Source organism: Alosa alosa, chromosome 5 (assembly GCF_017589495.1).
Source record: "Alosa alosa isolate M-15738 ecotype Scorff River chromosome 5, AALO_Geno_1.1, whole genome shotgun sequence".
In the NCBI taxonomy this organism is placed as follows: domain Eukaryota; kingdom Metazoa; phylum Chordata; class Actinopteri; order Clupeiformes; family Clupeidae; genus Alosa; species Alosa alosa.
In genome coordinates this window covers 7,522,328-7,540,482 of record NC_063193.1, presented here as the reverse complement: position 1 = coordinate 7,540,482, position 18,155 = coordinate 7,522,328, and the positions used below count along the sequence as shown (strand labels likewise).

Genomic DNA, 18,155 nt, shown 5'->3' with positions numbered 1-18,155 from the left:
AGAAGAAGCATTTATGCTGGCAGCTGCTGCTGAACAAGTGTACAAAGTCCCTCTATGGACTTGATGCAGTTGCAGGTGTTGCTGCAGGTTCAGAAGATGGCCTACCACGTCTTTTCTGAAGCCACTGAGTCGTGCCTGCTTAACATGATTCTTAGCATGCTGCAGATGCTCACTGTTACAGGTGGATTTGTAGCAGTTCCTGTGCCAAACTGCTTTGTTCTGTTGTAATATAACTGCACTGTAACGTTGTAATCGTTCTGTGATCTGTGATCACCATCTCCATACTCTCTCATGGACAAAAACAAGAAATTTGGCATATGTCATAGGGTCATTCACCAGTCCACACATATCTGGCACTGGATACATAGCCCAAAATCTGTTTATTTTGCTGTAGAGAATATGTGTGCCATCACCTGACTAACAGAAAGACACACCTCAGAATATAACCTAACTAGACTGTGCCACCATGAACTATGAAAATGTGCTTGTTCAAATGTAGAAGGCTAGAAGGTCACTAATATCACCAACTATGAAGAACAGCTATGTGTTATTCGATATTCTAAATTCTATAACTGCCAGCTATCAACAGCCAACTGTCACTGCTAGTGTCTCTCTTTCTCTAAGTTCTCTCTCTTACACACACACTCACCTGTCTGTTTGTCTGATCCTTTTACCCTTTCTTTTCTTCACACTTACATAGGCTACGGAAGGCTTTACAGACTTCAGCTGGTACTAGCTATGTAAAAGTCTATTAATCTGCATTTTGCACTTCTCTCTGCACTTTGTGCTCTGAATGGGTGTAGAAAAGAACTGGCAGAACAGGCTAGGCCTACACTCAAGCACACAAATAGGCATGAATTGATAGTATTGATATTGAAGTATTATTTTTTAAGCGGACAATTTTGAGCATTTTAGGCACAATGTCTTGTTAAAGAGATCAATCATCAGCCTAAAAATGTTTTATAATGTTGTATTGTTTATGTGGTCTATTTTTGCACACTACCTTGTAGAATATCTTTGCTTTTTGGCACCAAACCCTATGCTATAATCCCAGCAATGTGAGGTTTATGGACAAAACACCAAATTTGACCTTTGATTTGGGTCCTTCAAAACCTTCAAAGAAAAGGAGACATGTTTTTTTTTACTCTTAAGAACCCCTAGAACAAAGATATAATACTCTCCAAAAATTAACATGCGAATCCCACAAGCCCCCAAATTACACATAGGCCCCCCTACTATCTATGCAAGTCAGTCAGGTTAAGCTGCTGGAAAGACCTATAGGCTACTTAGGCTTCTTAAAAACCAAAACAAACAGCCATGAATGAGACTGGAGAGAGAGGGCCATCGGATCAAGTGGAAATGTTAGGGCGAGACCGGCATAGATAGGCCTAGATACCGCATTGGGCTCCAGAACGTACGTAAATAGCGACGTTATTTTGGTGGGGGCAGCAATCACTGGAGTAGCCCACTGGCAGCACTGGAGGCCAATGGAGGAGCACGTGACTCTGACTGGAAATCAGACAGGTGATTGCCTGCAAATGTTGCCCATAGACAATAAAGGTGCTCCCCCCACCAATATGGCGGCCGCGTTTACGATGCCACTTAGACAATTTCTCTGATGGCACCTAGAACTCGACAGTCAATGCGGTATCTAGCTTTCTATATGGTTGGTAGACCTACACACATCCAAATAGTGTAGTTTCAAGTGGTGGCCACATGGAGGCAAGAAATGCCTCTGTGACAAATGTGGTGCAACACTTTTAACGGCCCCCCTTTATCTGACGTGAAAACGAGTGATTCCGTTAACCTCTCAACATGTCGGGCGGTAGAAAGCCCCGCTCGGTCGCGAACCCATTGGAATCGGCTATAACTACACCAAGCGAACGAATTTTGAAACAATGTCACAATTTGTATATCGACAACGACAACGGTAAAGACTTATTGCTATATTTCTAACACGATTGGCCCAGGCTACACAGAACCGTGGTCTGTTATGCAACAAAGTAGCGAGCTCCACAACGAAGAAGTTAGAGTAAGGTTATATACGATACCCATTTACTGTAAACGTGTGTGGAAACAAATATTGTAACCGGTTTCACTGGCTAATGCTACTGTACCCAGAAGTAACGTTACTGTTGTGATTGGCAGGTTTATTCATAACAACACCTTGTGCATTAGTTCTGAAACAGCCATATTCATTGAATAATAGGCTAAGAGATAACGTAGGCTATAGGTGGTAGCCATGTTCAAAGGTTCTAATGGAGGAAACAAGCATAGGCCTACAAGACCAACTTTCTGTGTCTTGTGTCACTTTCCAAAGTTGCTTCTTATCATCAAGATTAAGACTTGTTTTCTGCGTCTGAATGCTGTACCTCTCCATTCAGTTGCTTTTATGTAGCCTACCCGCCCAATGTCATTTGTGCGACAGCAAAGTTTCATGATGTCATCCTCTCAGTTTATCCAACAAATCCCACAGCTGTTTACCAACCGGTCTGATGAAGCCTCAGTCAGGATTAGGCCTAGCCTTAGACTGCAACCAAACAAGATTTATCTTATACTAAACAGATGTTGCTTTTTTTGCATAGGGATTTCAAACACTTAAGGAATACCCTCATTTGGTGAGGCAAACCTTTTTTTGTAAATCAGAGTTCATTGTCTTCTGACATGTGTCCCAGAAGTCCCCACTTAGTTTCAGATGATGGTGTGCTAAAACAGTCAGTTTTAAACTAATCCAAAGTTTTCAAACTGTACCACTCTTCAAAGACCCAATATTCACTTACACTCATATCTCGACTCGAACCCTGTGAAAGCACAGTGTTAAAGTGATGTACAGTATTCAAGTGGCTGTATCAAGGCTGCATAATTCGTTTTTGTACAGCATAACAATTACCACCCTTGATGTGTTAATTGTAATGGTGGATGTTTTGTTTTGTGTAATGCAGCAGGTTAACTAACCGTATCCTCTTAAGCACATGTTGAGTGGAGCTAGGCTACTACTTGCTTAAAGAATAGGGCATTGTGACAGATTAGCTTGTTATTTGTAGTTCATTGGATCACCTTGGTCTAAGTGGAAGGACATTTCCCTTAAGCACCACTAATGCCACCACTGTAATGGAGTCCTGACTGTCTGCTCTCTAAGTATAGTGTCTTAATCAGATAGTGAAGTGGTAGACGGAAACTCTTACCGTCTAAGTCAGCTTGCGTGGGACACTGACTGACCCGACCCACTGTTGTGTCGTACCTGGTCAAGTGAAGCAGCATGGCTCACAGATGGACAGATAGGAATCCTGAAACAACTGAAAACTGATTCTGCAAGTTGTTTCACAATTCTATTTCAATAATCCAAGTTGTTTCACAGTTCTATTTCAATAATCCAAGTTGTTTCACAGTTCTGTTTCAATATGCCAAGTTGTTTCACAGTTCTGTTTCAATAATCAAAGTCACATGGTGTACCTATTGGTGGAACACATTTCAAACACCTAGAATCTAACTGTTTTGTATTGACATACATGAAACAATAGACAATTATGTTGAAAGGTATTTGAGATGCTTTTCATATAGCCTTGCAACACAGTATCAGCATTTATTTGGTTTCTGGTGTGATATGGTCACCTTTGTGTGTGTGTGTGTTTGTGTGTGTGTGTGTGTGTGTCTGTGTATGGATATATTGATGATATGTGGTGGTGTTTCTACAGGGCTGGTGAAAATTGCGACTGGTCTGGGTCTCTTGCTGCTGCCTCCACGGAAGAAAATCATAGTGATGATAATGGGGAACCATTCGGCAGGAAAGAGTTCCTTTATCAACTGGTAATAACCCTCTAGAGAATGTCTTCAGTTGCATTTAGTTGCAGGCACTTTTTATCCAAAGTGACTAACACAATTATGTCAATTCACAAGGGTTATTCTCCCCAGAGCAACTCGGGGTTAAGTGCTTTTCTGAAGGGCACAACCGTGGTAGCCAGGAACTGAACCCGCAACTTTTCTGGCTACTGCACGCTAGCCCAGCTCCTTAGACACCATGCTACCACTGCCCCCACAGTGTACATCGCAGCAAGCCATAGGGAAGACCCATGACTAGGCTTGTCACCACATTTCAGTAGTAGAAGAAAGCTTAGGGATCATTTGCACGTGGTAGTGGATCTGTTACTATATTGGGGAATTTCAGAACTTGGGGTGTAATGACCCCATTGGGCTAGTGGTCCTCTTTTACCATCAACAGTTTAGCAACAGCATGATTCCCGAGGAACACCCCATGCTTGAAGAGTAAATAATATGGTAATGTAGTGATGTGCTGTATGATTTAACCTTCTATTCACTTTGTTGCTAGTAATGGAGCCGTTATTTTTTGTTGTTTCATTCTGTTTAGTGACTTGCTAGTAGACAGTGTGTATATGTATGTATAACAAAGTCTAGTAGACCATCAAGAAGACATATCTAGAGTGAATGTGTTGTGAGTCAGTTGAGTATTCATGGATACTATGAGTGCTCATAAAGATGTTAGTGGAAAGCTGCAAGTCTGTGGCAGTTCCCTGCTGCATGCAGATTGCTGCGTGGCTTGGAATCTGCCATGTCTGGGTTTTTCCTGCTGGAGGAGCTTCAGAATCGATGCAGGGTGATTACTCATCAGACTGTGATTTCCCCAGTGATAAAATGTATGTCTGAATGCAAATCAGTGTGCGTGTGTGTGTGTGTTTTACAGACTGAACACCTAGAGCATGCACAAGGCCGTACCTTACCTTTTGAAATTCTTCATGTTCTAGGTATGTGGAGGAGCACATTCAGAAAACAGGAGTGGCTATTGAAACGCAAGGGTTTACCTTTATAACAAGTGGACGAAAAAGAGAGTCTTTAACGGTAAGAGTTTGATTGAGGGTTTGTACCACCATGTATGATTGTCGATGTTTCAAGTCAGTTTTACACATGGGTCTGTGTTATACACCTTGTATGCTAATCATAGCACTATAAACGTGACTAGCTGAATGGAATGTGGTTTTACAACCACAAATCATCTCCATAAAATATTCAGGAGGACAGGCTTGCATTGTTCTAGTCATTACATGAAGTGCAGTCGACAAGTAATGCTGTTGTGGCAAGTGAAACGGCAAGCAACTAGTTCAAACGTGAACGGCCATGCCCAAAGCAGGTCTTAAGCTTACTGCAGCATCACCCCTTAAGGACACTTTTTATATATATTGGTAACTGCAGAGGTTATGCAGGCATTGCTTGTCAAGAGCGCATGTAACTTTACAGGTTTTTTAAGGTTTTAGGTTTTTTATGGGGAAGTAAGAGAGACAGAATAGCAGAACAAATGATGGTGTTGCTCCAGTATGTATTATATATTAGGCATAGTAGTGGCAGAAAGACAGAAGTGTGATTGTGTGTGAGAGAGAGAGAGAGAGAGAGTGTGTGTGTGTGTGTGTGTGATTGTGAGAGAGAGAGTGTGTGTGTGTGTGTGTGTGTGTGTGTGTGTGTGAGCATGAGCATGTGTGCGCGCGCACGTGCGAGTGAGCACCAGCGCTAGTGCTGATTCTGAGGGTGTGAGTAGCCGTCGACTGAGAGCCTGAGTGTGGGCTTGAGCGAGGCTGGAGAGCGGAGCTCCATCAGGAGGATGCTGCTGCTGCTGCTGCTCTCTCTCTCTCTCTCTCTCTCTCTCTCTCTCTCTCTCTCTCTCTCTCTCTCTCTCTCTCTCTCTCTCTCTCTCTCTCTCTCTCAGAGAACACAGGGGCTGGTGCTCAAACAACACGAGGACTCGCATCTCCGCAGCTTCAAACTCTCCCCTTCTTCCTCTCTCTCTCTCTCTCTCTCTCTCTCTCTCTCTCTCTCTCTCTCTCTCTCTCTCTCAGAGAACACAGGGGCTGGTGCTCAAACAACACGAGGACTCGCATCTCCGCAGCTTCAAACTCTCCCCTTCTTCCTCTCTCTCTCTCTCTCTCTCTCTCTCTCTCTCTTTTTCTTTCTCCTTCTCTCTATTCATCCCTCTGTCTCAATCTCTGTCTGTCTTAGAAGGTGAATGAAGATGAAGATGAATTAGAGGGAAGGACCTGGAGTCGACGGATTATCTGCTATATACAGGAAGGGCTTAGAGTCGACGCCTGGCGGAACTGTGAGCCGCAGAAAAGCCCCTGGCAGGGAGAGAGAGAGTGTCGCTTCGACTACAGGAGAGAGGGAGAGGAGCAGAGTGAGAGAGAGATGGAGAGACAGAGCAGACGCTCCATTTATTAGGGCCTGCTTGTCTTATCGGCTGTTAGCAATTTCTCTCTCTACGTTGCTCATAATCCTTTTTGTCCTCTCTCCCTCTCTGTTATTTTCTGTTTGCGTGAAGCTTTTGGGCTTGTCTCTCATGCGTCTCTTTCTTCTTTCTCCTTACAGGGCAATGCAACGCTACACCTCTACCCCCATTTCCGACCCCTGCTGGAGTTTAAAGGTAGGGATTCATGTGATCATTTTGGGACATGGTTTCAGGGCTAGTCCTTGGTTCCCAGGCTCTCTGTGTGTCTCTCTGTGGGGCACTTGTAGATTCCGAGGTGGCTTTCTCAGTGCCTTGCTCAGCTGGCTATCTTGTACTTTGCATGGAGGCAAATGATTTAACATAGACAGTTTTTTGGATGTGTGCATAAACGTAAAAAACGAGATTTTCACGTTATGTGGAAATATGCTTCAGAGAGGGACCTTCGTTCAGAGCACAATATCCATATCCCTATATCTGCTTAGATGATTCCAAATAAAGATTTGTGTGTTTGTCATAGTCCCCTGTGCTTCAGCTTGATGTTGAGGTGTTTGTCATGACGAATATCTCTGAGTCACAGCCTGTGGTATACAATTGCGCTCATATTGCTTAACAGTAGCACCGCACTGCCTTTCCCTGTCCTGGTTTATGTTGTGTCCGCGGCATTGAGAGGGTTCGGTTGCATAGGCACCCTGGGACTCCAAGAGCAGATGGGTGGTGGTGACACGCCCGTCATAGCCAAGAAGGTCAGGGCCGCGGGCGCTGCGCCGCATCTGGGCCGGCTGCGGCGCGCAAGGTGTGTCTGCGTCACGGCGGGTGTGAGACCGTCCGAGTCCGACTGTGTGTGTGGCCAAAGCTGCAGTCGTGGCGTGTGTGCGTCGGGTTGATGTGTAGGCTGATATGCCGTGCGTATGGATTGTCTCGGCGCAGTGAGGGAGTGAGTCATGCTCCCATTGACAGCAGTGCAGTTCAGTCGGGGTGGAGAGAGAGCGAGCGAAGCTCCGTCGGCAGAAATGTCACATCCATTAGAGGAGGCCGTCTTAAAGACCTCCGCGCCACTGCTGCAGCAACATGGACGGAAAGGGCAGGACAGGAGATGTCTCGGATATTGATACACACACAGACACACACGCATACTCGTCCACGCAGGTACATTCTCTCACTCTCTGCCCCCCACACACACACACACACACACACACACACACACACACACACACACACATACATACACACCTAGCTGCACGTCTCTCTTGTCTCTGCCTGAGGGTGACTCATCACTATCTTCGGTTTCAAATGACCCGCTATATGAAGCGCATTTGATGCCGTCGTCACTGGTTATTTTGGGTTGCCGGCAAACGGGTGCTCTCGATTCTCCTGCAACTGATGGATTGTTGGGGCGTGTTTCTGGCAGGAGGCTTGGCGATGCGACAAGCGTGCATTGCGTGCGTGCGTTGCGTGCGTGCGTGCGTGCGTGCGTTGCGTGCGTGCATGCGTGGGTGGGCGAGCACACCCTCTTGCGCTGGTGCATGGGACACTATGGATGACGCATAGTTTCAGGGTGTGGCCGGGCCGAAGTTCAGGGTTGCGTCCAGGATCCGTCAAGCCAAGGCACCATCACTCCATGACTCCCGTCCTGATTTGGGAGATGCTGCCCGTCTCGTCGGCTGGCCCTTGGCCTTTTCCACGGGGCACTGGATACACCCCCGCCACTCATCTCCAGTCACCCAAGCCGGGGCAGTCAGTGCCATAGAGGGACGAGGATCGCTCTTAATTACCTTTTCACCTTTCAGATGGCTTACTGGCTTGGTGGCGATCATAGAATCCCACGCACACGGTTTAGCATGCACTGGCTTTCCGTCCTGTCTGGCTAAATCTATCTGGCAGGCTATTTTAATACGCACTGGAATAAGCTGCAGGGGGAACAAAACTGACCCTGGTCAGATCCCCACACCCCATGTCTACAGTGGACAAGCTGTGCCGGTCAAACCCTTTGCAAGGGTTTGCAATATAAACGCGGCCTTGCGCTAAGTCAGAATGGTTGGGTTTGTTTTTGGCTGTCAGTGTTTTGCAGGCTGGTCTGTTGCATTGGTGTGCATGCTGCGTACCTGATAGCGACGGCTAGGATGTCAGACGGCGGTCACGGGAAGAGAGATTGATGGACTGGCATGGGAGATGTGTCGTTGGAGAGTGGCGCGGCGTGAATGCCAATGAGATCGGAGTGCATGAAAGCACAAGGAATCAGTTTGTGCCGGGTCTTTGAACACCTGCCTCCGTGTGATGAAAGAGTTGCAGTGTCACCTCATCTTCCCGCATGCCCACCCCCGGTGCTCCCGAGACCCCCACCACCACCAGCAGCACCACCTACAGAAGACCCTTGTTGCCGTTTGATGGGAGGGTTTTGGGGGGGTTGGGGTGGAAACACTTTGCTTAGTGTTTTCAGTTGACCGCTTGTCCACAGCCTGTTTTGAATGGCTGGGGATTGGTTTAGAAGTCGGGGGGTAAGTTTGCAGTGCGTTGCTTCACAGTCGTTCTTCACTGGCTAGCTTTATGTGTGTCCGTCCTAAAGCTGCCAGTTGAAGAGCTGTTGTGGGTGACCATGACAACGGACAACGTTCGACGGGGGTTTTGCGCGAGGAGCAGTGGACGTCTGCTGAGGCATGAGGGACTCGGGAGAAGTCTTGGGGTTGCAGCTTTTAGGAAGGAGACTCGAACCAACAGCCTTTTCACAACGACCGATTCTGTGTGTGTATGTGTCCCGTAAGGTGTTTCTTGTGAAACAATGATTGTGTTGTGCAATTAAAGATCGTTGCATTGATTACGGACTTCCTCAAGTGCAGTGATCAGCCCAATCGGGACTGGTATGCACAAGGCAGATGCTGGTGGAGAAGACTGCATCAATTCCTCTGCTTAATAAGTGATTAATCAGTCAGTGCTTTGCAGCCTTATGAGGGAGCACCTTTATGTATGGACCTAGTTCTGTATTTTAGGTGTCACGGATTACCTCTCGGCCGAAATCTCCACCTCCAAGCAGAAGAAGTTTAGTCTGGTCACTTTCGTGGACACTCCCGGCCTGGTGGACGGAGACATGATCTATCCTTTCGACGTCAACAATGCCATCACATCGTTTGGTAAGAGACTGCTTAAAGTTTCAACTTAGTTTGACTTATATTTTATATATTTATTAAAAAATTACATATTTTTAATCTTTTATACAGTACACATTTGGTATCCATTTTATATGCTCCTCTAATAAAATAATTAGGGTGAAGATTCAGTAAAGTGATACCCCTAATGTAAAAAAAAGATTTTCAACTGTCCCAAGAAGTAGGTCTGCAATTTATCATGTAGAGTTTGGTTTGGTGCAGTGGTCTGAGCTATTAAGGGTGTGTGTGTGTGTGTGTGTGTGTGTGTGTGTGTGTGTGTGTGTGTGTGTGTGTGTGTGTTTCACAACCAGGGCAACAGGCGGACTTGATCTTCGTGTTTTTTGATCCCATGGGGCAGGCGCTGTGCAAGCGAACGCTCAACATCGTGGAGAAGCTGAGTGAGACGTCCGCAGACAAGCTGCGCTTTTACCTTAGCAAGGCGGACGAGGCCGGCAAAGAGACGGACAGACAGGTGCGCAGTCCTCTCCTTCTCATGCTTGTTATAATCATAATGCATGACAGTTTTATTTGTTAAAAGCATTTTAATGACAACATCCACTCAATTTTCTTATCTTTGCTCATTTAGCCCTATCAGGACTTATTTGTATTAAGCTATATTCAGCCTCAGCTCGACTAATATACACTCCAGTTATTTATCCATAATGAGTAGCAATATATAACGTGTAATGTGCATGAAATCAGATTCCATTACAGTAACTACAATACACAGTAACTACAGTAACACAATACAACAGTTAATGCTTGTTTTATGAAAGTCATGGGAATCCAGCTTTCAAGGAAAGCAATGTGCATTGACACTTCAAACTAAACTATGAGTAGTTGCATGTGTACCTTTTTAAGTAGAACATAAGCTTTACTCACAAGAATCCATTGTTAGTCTGAACCCCAAAGTTGTATTCCATTTTATCATCCTACTGTATCATCCAAACATGCATGCGTCTGTTCATCTGTCAGCCAGCATATCTATCATTCCTCGGTTTATCCATCTTTGTCTTTCCACAGAGAGTGATGATGCAGATCGTTCAGGAGCTGTGTCGCCGCCCGGGACTCAATAAGTGTGGCTTTGAGATGCCCACCATCTTTATCCCCAATCCCCAGAAGGTGAGCCAGCAACAGGAAATACCTGCTCTGTCTACAGCCCTCTGTCAATAGTAACAGCCATCGGTTTACACATGTAACTTGTAATAAGGGAATCGTTCACCGAGCATAGCCATAAAGCATGGCCATAGCGGGTTGCTACCGAGAGAACCAGCAATCAAGTCGACCCGAAGACATCTTGCGAGAATCGTGAAACATTACCTTGTCAGTAAATAGAGCACTTTGGAGATAGTTTTTGCCTGTTGATAGTCCTTTGCCTCCACAACAAAAGCATTTTCATTGTGTACAGGGTGAACAAGCCATGAGAAGTAGCCTATTTCTGTAACTGTAACTGAAGTACTTTAACTAAAGAACTGTACACTACATTTAGAGCACAAACATCATTTGACCACATTATATCTTAGCAAATAGTCACACTGAATTGATAAAATCCCTGACATTCAGTGGTTAAATTAGGATTTGTTATGTAGCGGGGTTGTCTCAACTGAAGTCATTTCCTTGTAGCTCCCCTGTAGTTTCCTAGTGATTTGCTCCACTTTTCAAGTACCTCTGAAACTTCCGAATTGAAGGGAAATGTACATTTATGAACATAGATCAGCCTATCTAACTAACATTGGCAATTGAAGTCATATAAATCTTAATAAAGTAAAATTAAATGAAGCCTTGTGTACGTCAAGGTGAACCAAACACGTTAAACATTATAGCCATGAAATGGTCAGACTATGCTATATTCTGTTATTGGGTTTATGACTACCTCATTCTGCCATCTGACAAGTGGCTGACGTAGCTTCAACCTACTGACAGAAAAAAAGAAAACTCTGTTTGCAATTTCCTGTCTTATTAGTATGTAGGGATGTAATGATTACCGGTATAATGGTAAACCGCGATAAAAATGTTGACGATAACAATTACCGTTTTCATTTCAAATATCATAATTATAGCAGTTGATTACCACGGTGTGGACACCGTGTGTTTAATCCTTCCCAGCTTCATCCAAGCCTGCTTTTGACACAATGAAAAAAAATGGTACCCTACTGATTCTGTTGTCTAATTGATGGATTTAACTTCGATTCGGATTAGGTTACACCTGACTTTAAAAGGCGGAACATTTTCACCGTAAAACGTGTACTGTATTATGTAGCCACTCTGCGTCTTTTTATACCGCGATAATACCGAAAACCCTGATAATTTTGGTCACTATAAGCGTGATGTTTAATTTTCATACCGTTACATCCCTATTAGTATGTTCTTTGCAGTGAAAATGTGTTTTACTTTAAATTAAGAACAAGAAAAGTGTAGTGAGGATATGTGCAAAAATGACTGGCGCCTGCTAAGTATGTGCAGGGGCTCAGCACCAGACACCTTCAAAATGTAGGCTTGTGTGTCAGGCCTGACCCCTGGTATTCACTGACTTCTTCAAATCTGATTCAATGGGGTCAATGAGTATGTTTACATGGACATTAATATTAACCCGATTAAGACAGTATTCCAAATAAGACGCTGCCATGTAAACAGTATTTCCTGATTGCCTTATTCTGAATAAGGGCATAGTCTAAATAAGCAATTATCTAATTGATTCTTCTCTAGCTAACAATTATTCCATAACATGTCAATGTTATTTTGAAAGACACATATACTGCATGTGTGATTCTGTTTTTACCAGATATATCACTCAACACCCCACTGGTGGCCTGCATTTAATAATACATGTGTCTGTATATAGACAGTACAGGGTTTGGAGGGGAGTATTAGCGGTTTTGTGTTTCAGGTTTAGGATGAATCAGTCGGTACAAGCGGGCATCCAGAGACGCACTGCACCTGCAGGCTGCTGGATTCAGACAAGGGGTGGTGATTGGCTGCGTCCATCAGTGACACATGCAGGCATGGCTAATCCTTGGACCATCCTGCAGTGCTGGGTCAGGTTGAGGGACAACCCAGCTTTCCGTTGTTGTTTCGTTTTTTTTTTTTTTTTTTTTTCTTTTAGAAAAGACAAGTTGTCTTTTTGTTTTTTCATATTGACATTGTGTTCACAACAAGCAAAGAAAGCATATTATGCAAAAGACGATAAAACAGTGGAAATGTCCCAAGGTTGCCCGTTACTTGAAGAATGCTTGAGATTTCAGTTTTGCCTCGGTATATCTAGTGTCTGTGTTTATTGACAAGCATTTGCTGGCCTCTTTTATGTGTCTGCATTTCCAAACTTTTGCACAGATAAGAATCATCGTGTGGTTTATGAAATATTTTGACATTTTAGATCATCAAATCTAAAATATTATTTCGATCAGATATTGTTTGAAGAACTTCAACTACAAACAGCTAGAGCACATGGTTAAAATATGTAGAGAAATATGTCAGGGGAGGTAACCTACTTGCACACAGCCCTCTTGATCTCTTGATCATCATTGTCAGTTTTAAATCATTTCCCTTTGAAATTAAGAACAAACAAACAAAGTTAGTAACATATGTGTTTTAAAATGAATGTGTTTTGGTGAAGCCCATCTGAAACCCATCTGACGAGTGAGTCTCCCAAGCAAAGGAAACTAGTCCTGAGTGCCTGAGGAGGATTCCTACTCATATTCACAAGCTTCACATTGCTGTTCATTTGCAGAGCAGATGTAATCTAATATTCCATGCAGCGGCTCTTTGAGAAACCAAATTGAATTTAAATGATGCACTTTGTTGATACCCTGCCTTTCCAGCAGACTGACGCATAGAACAGTGTGAGCTACTGTGTATAAGCAGGTCGCTAAGCTCTGCGCTCTCCCCTGTTTTTTTTTCCTTTCAGCCGAGCAGGTGCATCAATCAGATTGATGAGGTGTGTCAGACCATAGAGAAGACCATCAACCAAGCTGTCCAGAAGACCCTTGACCAGCTCGAGAAGGACTGCGACCTCATATGCAGTACAATCACCAACAAACTGGCAGAGGACAGGTGCAGTAGGCGCAGAGTCACATGTTTACCTGCAATCACCTGACTCAGCTTTGGCTGGTAACGTCAATACTTACTGTCTAGTGTGCTGGTCTTGCTGCCTGCTCTCACAGCTGTCAGCTTTAATATGAAATTGCACTGAAGATCCTTCCCTTTGTACTTTGACTAAAATAAAATGCTTGCGTCCCAGATGACTGTAGTTTAGCAAACTTTATTCTACTCGCTCTTTTCCATCAATTACAGCCAAGCAATTTTCTGCCTTACTGCTCATGTATTGATTGTTAGTCACTTTGTGTGGCCCGTATAAAGGCCATAGCCTGCATATAATTAATAATGTTCTCAAGTTGCCAAGCAGCAGCAGATGCTAAATTTCACCCCTCAGTGAAAGTTTTTACTGTATATGAGTTGTATCTTTTTGATTTGTCCCTCCACACGGACGCTCAACACCGCATGTTTGTGCTGCCGCTGCAGAGAGAACGTGAGGTACAACAACAGCTCCAGGTTCCACTCCTTCATGTGCGGTCTGATGGGTCTCCTGCTGCCCGCCCTCTTCATCCTCAGCTTCGTGGTCAACACCTTCACCAGGGAGGAGCTGGACAGCCTGGTGGGAGAGGGGTTTGCGACCGCCCTCTTCCTCTCGACAGTATGTCACTTCCTGTGTTCTTCACTCCCGATGTTGAGTCGCTGACCGTAGGCTACTTCACTGTGCGTCACCCCAACAAACAAATGTCAGCTAATGCCAATAGAATGCAATACCCAACAGCTGCCGGATGTTGTGTCATTGTGGTAGGATGTTATGGGTCATTCCAGGCAACCCGTAACCTGTGTTTTCACAGTCTTCTACCCGTGAAAGTGGCCTGGCATGGCAGTCAAACCCGTAACATACTACCCGTGAACTCGTACCAGATCGTTGTACTCGTAGTTACCGTTTTTGACGTCACACACACATAAACAACAGCCGCAGATGGGTTTGTCATGACTTGTTATGCCTTTGCCTACTAAGTCGCGAGTCGTGACTTGAAGTTACGGGTAACTTATGGGCTAAAAATGTGTCTGGAACACAACATTAGTGTTTACCCAGCATTCAACCCCCCCCCCCCCCCCAACAGCCACTCTATGTGTTCTATGTTTGGAATGTTGGAAGCAATGCCAGAGTTGCGAGGAACAGTGTCCAGTGTCGAGGAGTCTTAGTAGCTGGGTTTTCAATCAGCTTGTTAGCATTTTGTAAGTGCATTTATGAACATTTGGCTAAAAAAAAGGTACTTGTGCATGCAATTCCATCTGCTGTCTCTTTAACTAAGGGAGGAGTTGTGAACAGCTGTTGGATAAGCATAAGATAGGTAAGGTAACACGTAAGAATTCATTGGATGCAAATGTATGCAAATAAACTCATTTCCATCAACCTTAGTCTCATTATACTCACTACAAATTGAGAGCATATCCACCTCCCTCTAGCCGATGGACTTCTAATTTGCATTAGATTAAATCCCAATTTCAAGTGTTTCCAGTCCGAATTTCTTATTTGAATCGTCAACATGCGCATTAAGAAGTTGAATGGAAACCCAGATTGATGTTACTTTAGATCATCACTGCTTCACATTTTGAACACACCTGTTCTCTGCTCGTAAAGTCAATGTTTGGTGTCAACATGGCTCTATCTGTCTCTCCACAGGGAATCATGGCTCTATTGTGGGACTGGATACCAGAGGATGGGCAAATATTATTTGTAATCTTACTTGGAGTATTCAGCTACTTCCTCCTATTCCTTGCCAAGTATTTTGGCCGGTAAGTAAAAATAGTCAGAGATGAGGCCACCTTCTGCTTAAACATGCAGCGAGCCCTGATGACATTTTGCGTGTGATTGATTGCTGACCTGTGCTCTTTAGCCAGGGGAGCAAGACCCTCACCAAAAAAGGAGAAGAAGACCCTGGCAGAGTATAGTGAGTTTGTCCGAGAGATAGTCAAAGCCAAAAAGGTAAGAGAAAACTGGAAGGGGAAATTAAAGCTGTAAAACTGAGTTATATGATATGACATGTTAATTTAATTTTTCATGTGAATTAACATTCTCTCTCTCTCTCTCTCTCTCTCTCTCTCTCTCTCTCTCTCTCTCTCTCTCTCTCTCTCTCTCATACACAAAACAGCAGAGACTGTACGAGGAGTTCCTCCAAGAGTGTGCTGCGGAATATGACTTCTGATCTTAAGCTTCAGTGTGTGTGGTCATTGATGTGGCAATTTATCGGTGGGCATTTCACACTCCAAAAACAAACCAGCAAGCAAAAAGTTCAGAGGACTTGAAGTATGCAGAAAACAAACAATTATCTCAGCCAATGCAGTATCCACATACGTGACATGTACTGTGTACTGTCATTAAGCCAAAACCACATGGGAATTATCCCTCCTCACATAACACACTCTTAATTCTCTACCTATACTATATTTATATTTATATTTAATCTATGAGGTTGTGGTCACTCCATAGGTTTAAGTCCCTCACCCAAGCCAGAGACTAGATCTGGCTCTAACCCCGCCCCCCCCCAGTGCCTTTCTTTGCATAATGTGAATGAATAAGCAAATATGATTGTACATACAATAGGACCTCACAGAGTTTGAGTTTTAGAATCTGCCATTTTCTGAGATTCTGTATGTTTTTTTATGTATTTAAATCTGAAAGTGCGCACAGGACTGTTTACATAAGATGAAGCTGCAATTTTTTATTTTTTTCTCCCTCAATAACCTTTAACTGCCTTTTTTCTAGTTGAGGTGCATTCATGGTCTCTTTTGTTGTTTGTTTTATTTGATTGTGTGTGTGTGTGTGTGTGTGTGTGTGTGTGTGTGTCTGTGTGCATTTTTGAGTGTGTGTAGGTGTCTGTGTGTGTGAAAGCATTACTGCCGTTTTGGTAACAAGCATTTTCTTTACAGTCATATAGGCCTAAGGACTATAAACGTTATCAGTTCCCATCCTTATCCAGGATAGACTGATCAAAATTAAAATAATCTGTCCAAATAAATTATGCATATTGGTAACTTTCTGCTATTCTAAATGCTATTCAAATCTTGTTATGTCTGAATCATAAATGCTGATGAAACTCGTGCTATCAGTAGAAATATAATAATAATATCAGTGTTAGTTGTCAAGTATCCTCCATTTTAAAGTTTCAATATCTGTTCATTTTTACTCCATTTTCTGTTGAAGTACATATGTCTTGACCTCATACAGCATCCCAGTTCTTTTCTGTGAGTGTTTTATGCCGTTTTAAACCTGCTCCTCTATGCCATGTAGGCCTACACTTTGTTTATCGTTCTTTCACTTTACTTCAAGCTTAAGGGGTTCCTGGGGTTCTTTTGGGATACTGTTTTTAAAAAGAAATTACCTGAAGTTTCCAAATCAAACTCCTGTGAATGTTTATTTAACACTCTTGTTTCTCTGCACAATTACTCAGACATCTCATTTGATCTTTGTATTGGTGCTGTTGCTGATTTTATGAAGCCCTCAGTGATTTCAGAACGTTTATAATTTCTTGAAAGGTACAAATGTGTATTTTTGATTATGATTCAGATGTATTTTATACAATATAATGTGATTTCTGTAGGTGTTTGCCAACATGTCTTCCACAACTGACTGATCTGGTGTTGTCGCTTTGTCAAAGGCTATGTTAATGTCAGACTGCTATGTAATTGTTTTGTGTATGGACTACTTGTTAATGGAATAGTAAATAAATATTTCAAATTATGTGTTCCTTCACCTGTGATAACTGAATGCGTTGTGCATGTATTACTATAATGTCCCTTTTACAGTAAGTAAAATGCACCTTTGAATCCATTAGCTGTAATTAGACAAATTAGGCTGTTAAATAGTTTTTTTTAAATAGTTTTTAAGCATAACTCCACCTAAAAAGTAATGTTTGTAACACAGCACACTGTTCTAGTAAAAAGTCATTCATACCTATAACAATTCATATTTGCTCTTAAAAGTAAAGAAATCCAAACAGACTGTTGCAAATGTAGTGACCAGATGTCTGGTAGAAAATAGAAGCAACAAATTTATTTTGTTTTGCAATAGGACCAATCCCGATATGACCAGGCCACAAACCTCAGCTCCCTGAGTTAGTACCAAAGAGTGTCCATAGGAGGCATCATCTACCAAAAATAGCATTCAGGCATTATTGCATACCATCTAGAAAACAATCAATTAAAGAAGTGCAAGCCTATGTAATTCTATCACACTAACATTATTATTGATAAGAATGTATCTTTGAGTATTCTGTTTTTTTTTGTGCAATTTACTAGCAAGGCAACAAAGGTTACCATTAGCAAGAGGTACATTGTATTCCATGAAGGAACATTATGCTAGCAATATTACCACTTGTGTGGCTCCCATGCTATTTTGTGGGGGAAGGGTGGGGGGCATTCAATTGGCATCTAGAATTAGGAGGACATTATGGCATCTATGCAAGTCACTTGGCTGTATGAAAGTTGTGCATGTGAAACTGAATGCATCGGGCCCTTACTTTCTGCACAGTCCACTAGGCTGATAAACACAAATGGGCCTAGGTCTGACAAGTAAGAAACAAAAAACGAAAGAAAAGAGAAAACAAAATCTCAAAAGGTCAGTAGAAATTGTATGGTCCAGTTACGATGCAATGCAATTAGGTTACAGCTATACACAAGTGGCATGTACAAAAAAATACCCTTATCCGACCCTTATATAAACAAAAAAGTGTACAGGTAGTTACATCATG

General features: G+C 43.1%; 1 protein-coding gene across 1 annotated transcript; it reads left to right on the top strand.

The window, feature by feature from the left end:
• The first annotated feature begins 1,613 nt into the window (after nucleotides 1–1,613).
• si:dkey-98f17.5 (uncharacterized protein LOC569123 homolog) lies at nucleotides 1,614–17,146 on the top strand. The gene is made up of 12 exons (XM_048243348.1): nucleotides 1,614–1,930; nucleotides 3,696–3,807; nucleotides 4,761–4,854; nucleotides 6,370–6,424; nucleotides 9,214–9,354; nucleotides 9,681–9,841; nucleotides 10,393–10,491; nucleotides 13,274–13,419; nucleotides 13,888–14,059; nucleotides 15,089–15,201; nucleotides 15,303–15,391; nucleotides 15,558–17,146. Exons 1-11 carry the CDS (start codon nucleotides 1,816–1,818, stop codon nucleotides 15,355–15,357), a joined length of 1,263 nt encoding a protein of 420 aa, XP_048099305.1. The 5' UTR covers nucleotides 1,614–1,815; the 3' UTR covers nucleotides 15,358–15,391; nucleotides 15,558–17,146.
• The last annotated feature ends 1,009 nt before the right edge of the window (nucleotides 17,147–18,155 follow it).

What these genes read in the sequence shown, in the direction of transcription:
- si:dkey-98f17.5 (XM_048243348.1), top strand. Translation starts at nt 1,816, where the DNA reads ATGTCGGGCGGTAGAAAGCCCCGCTCGGTCGCGAACCCATTGGAATCG. An exon ending in AAGAGTTCCTTTATCAACTG is followed by an intron (nt 3,808 to 4,760) that starts GTAATAACCCTC and finishes TTCATGTTCTAG; the next exon opens with GTATGTGGAGGAGCACATTC. An exon ending in GCAAAGAGACGGACAGACAG is followed by an intron (nt 9,842 to 10,392) that starts GTGCGCAGTCCT and finishes GTCTTTCCACAG; the next exon opens with AGAGTGATGATGCAGATCGT.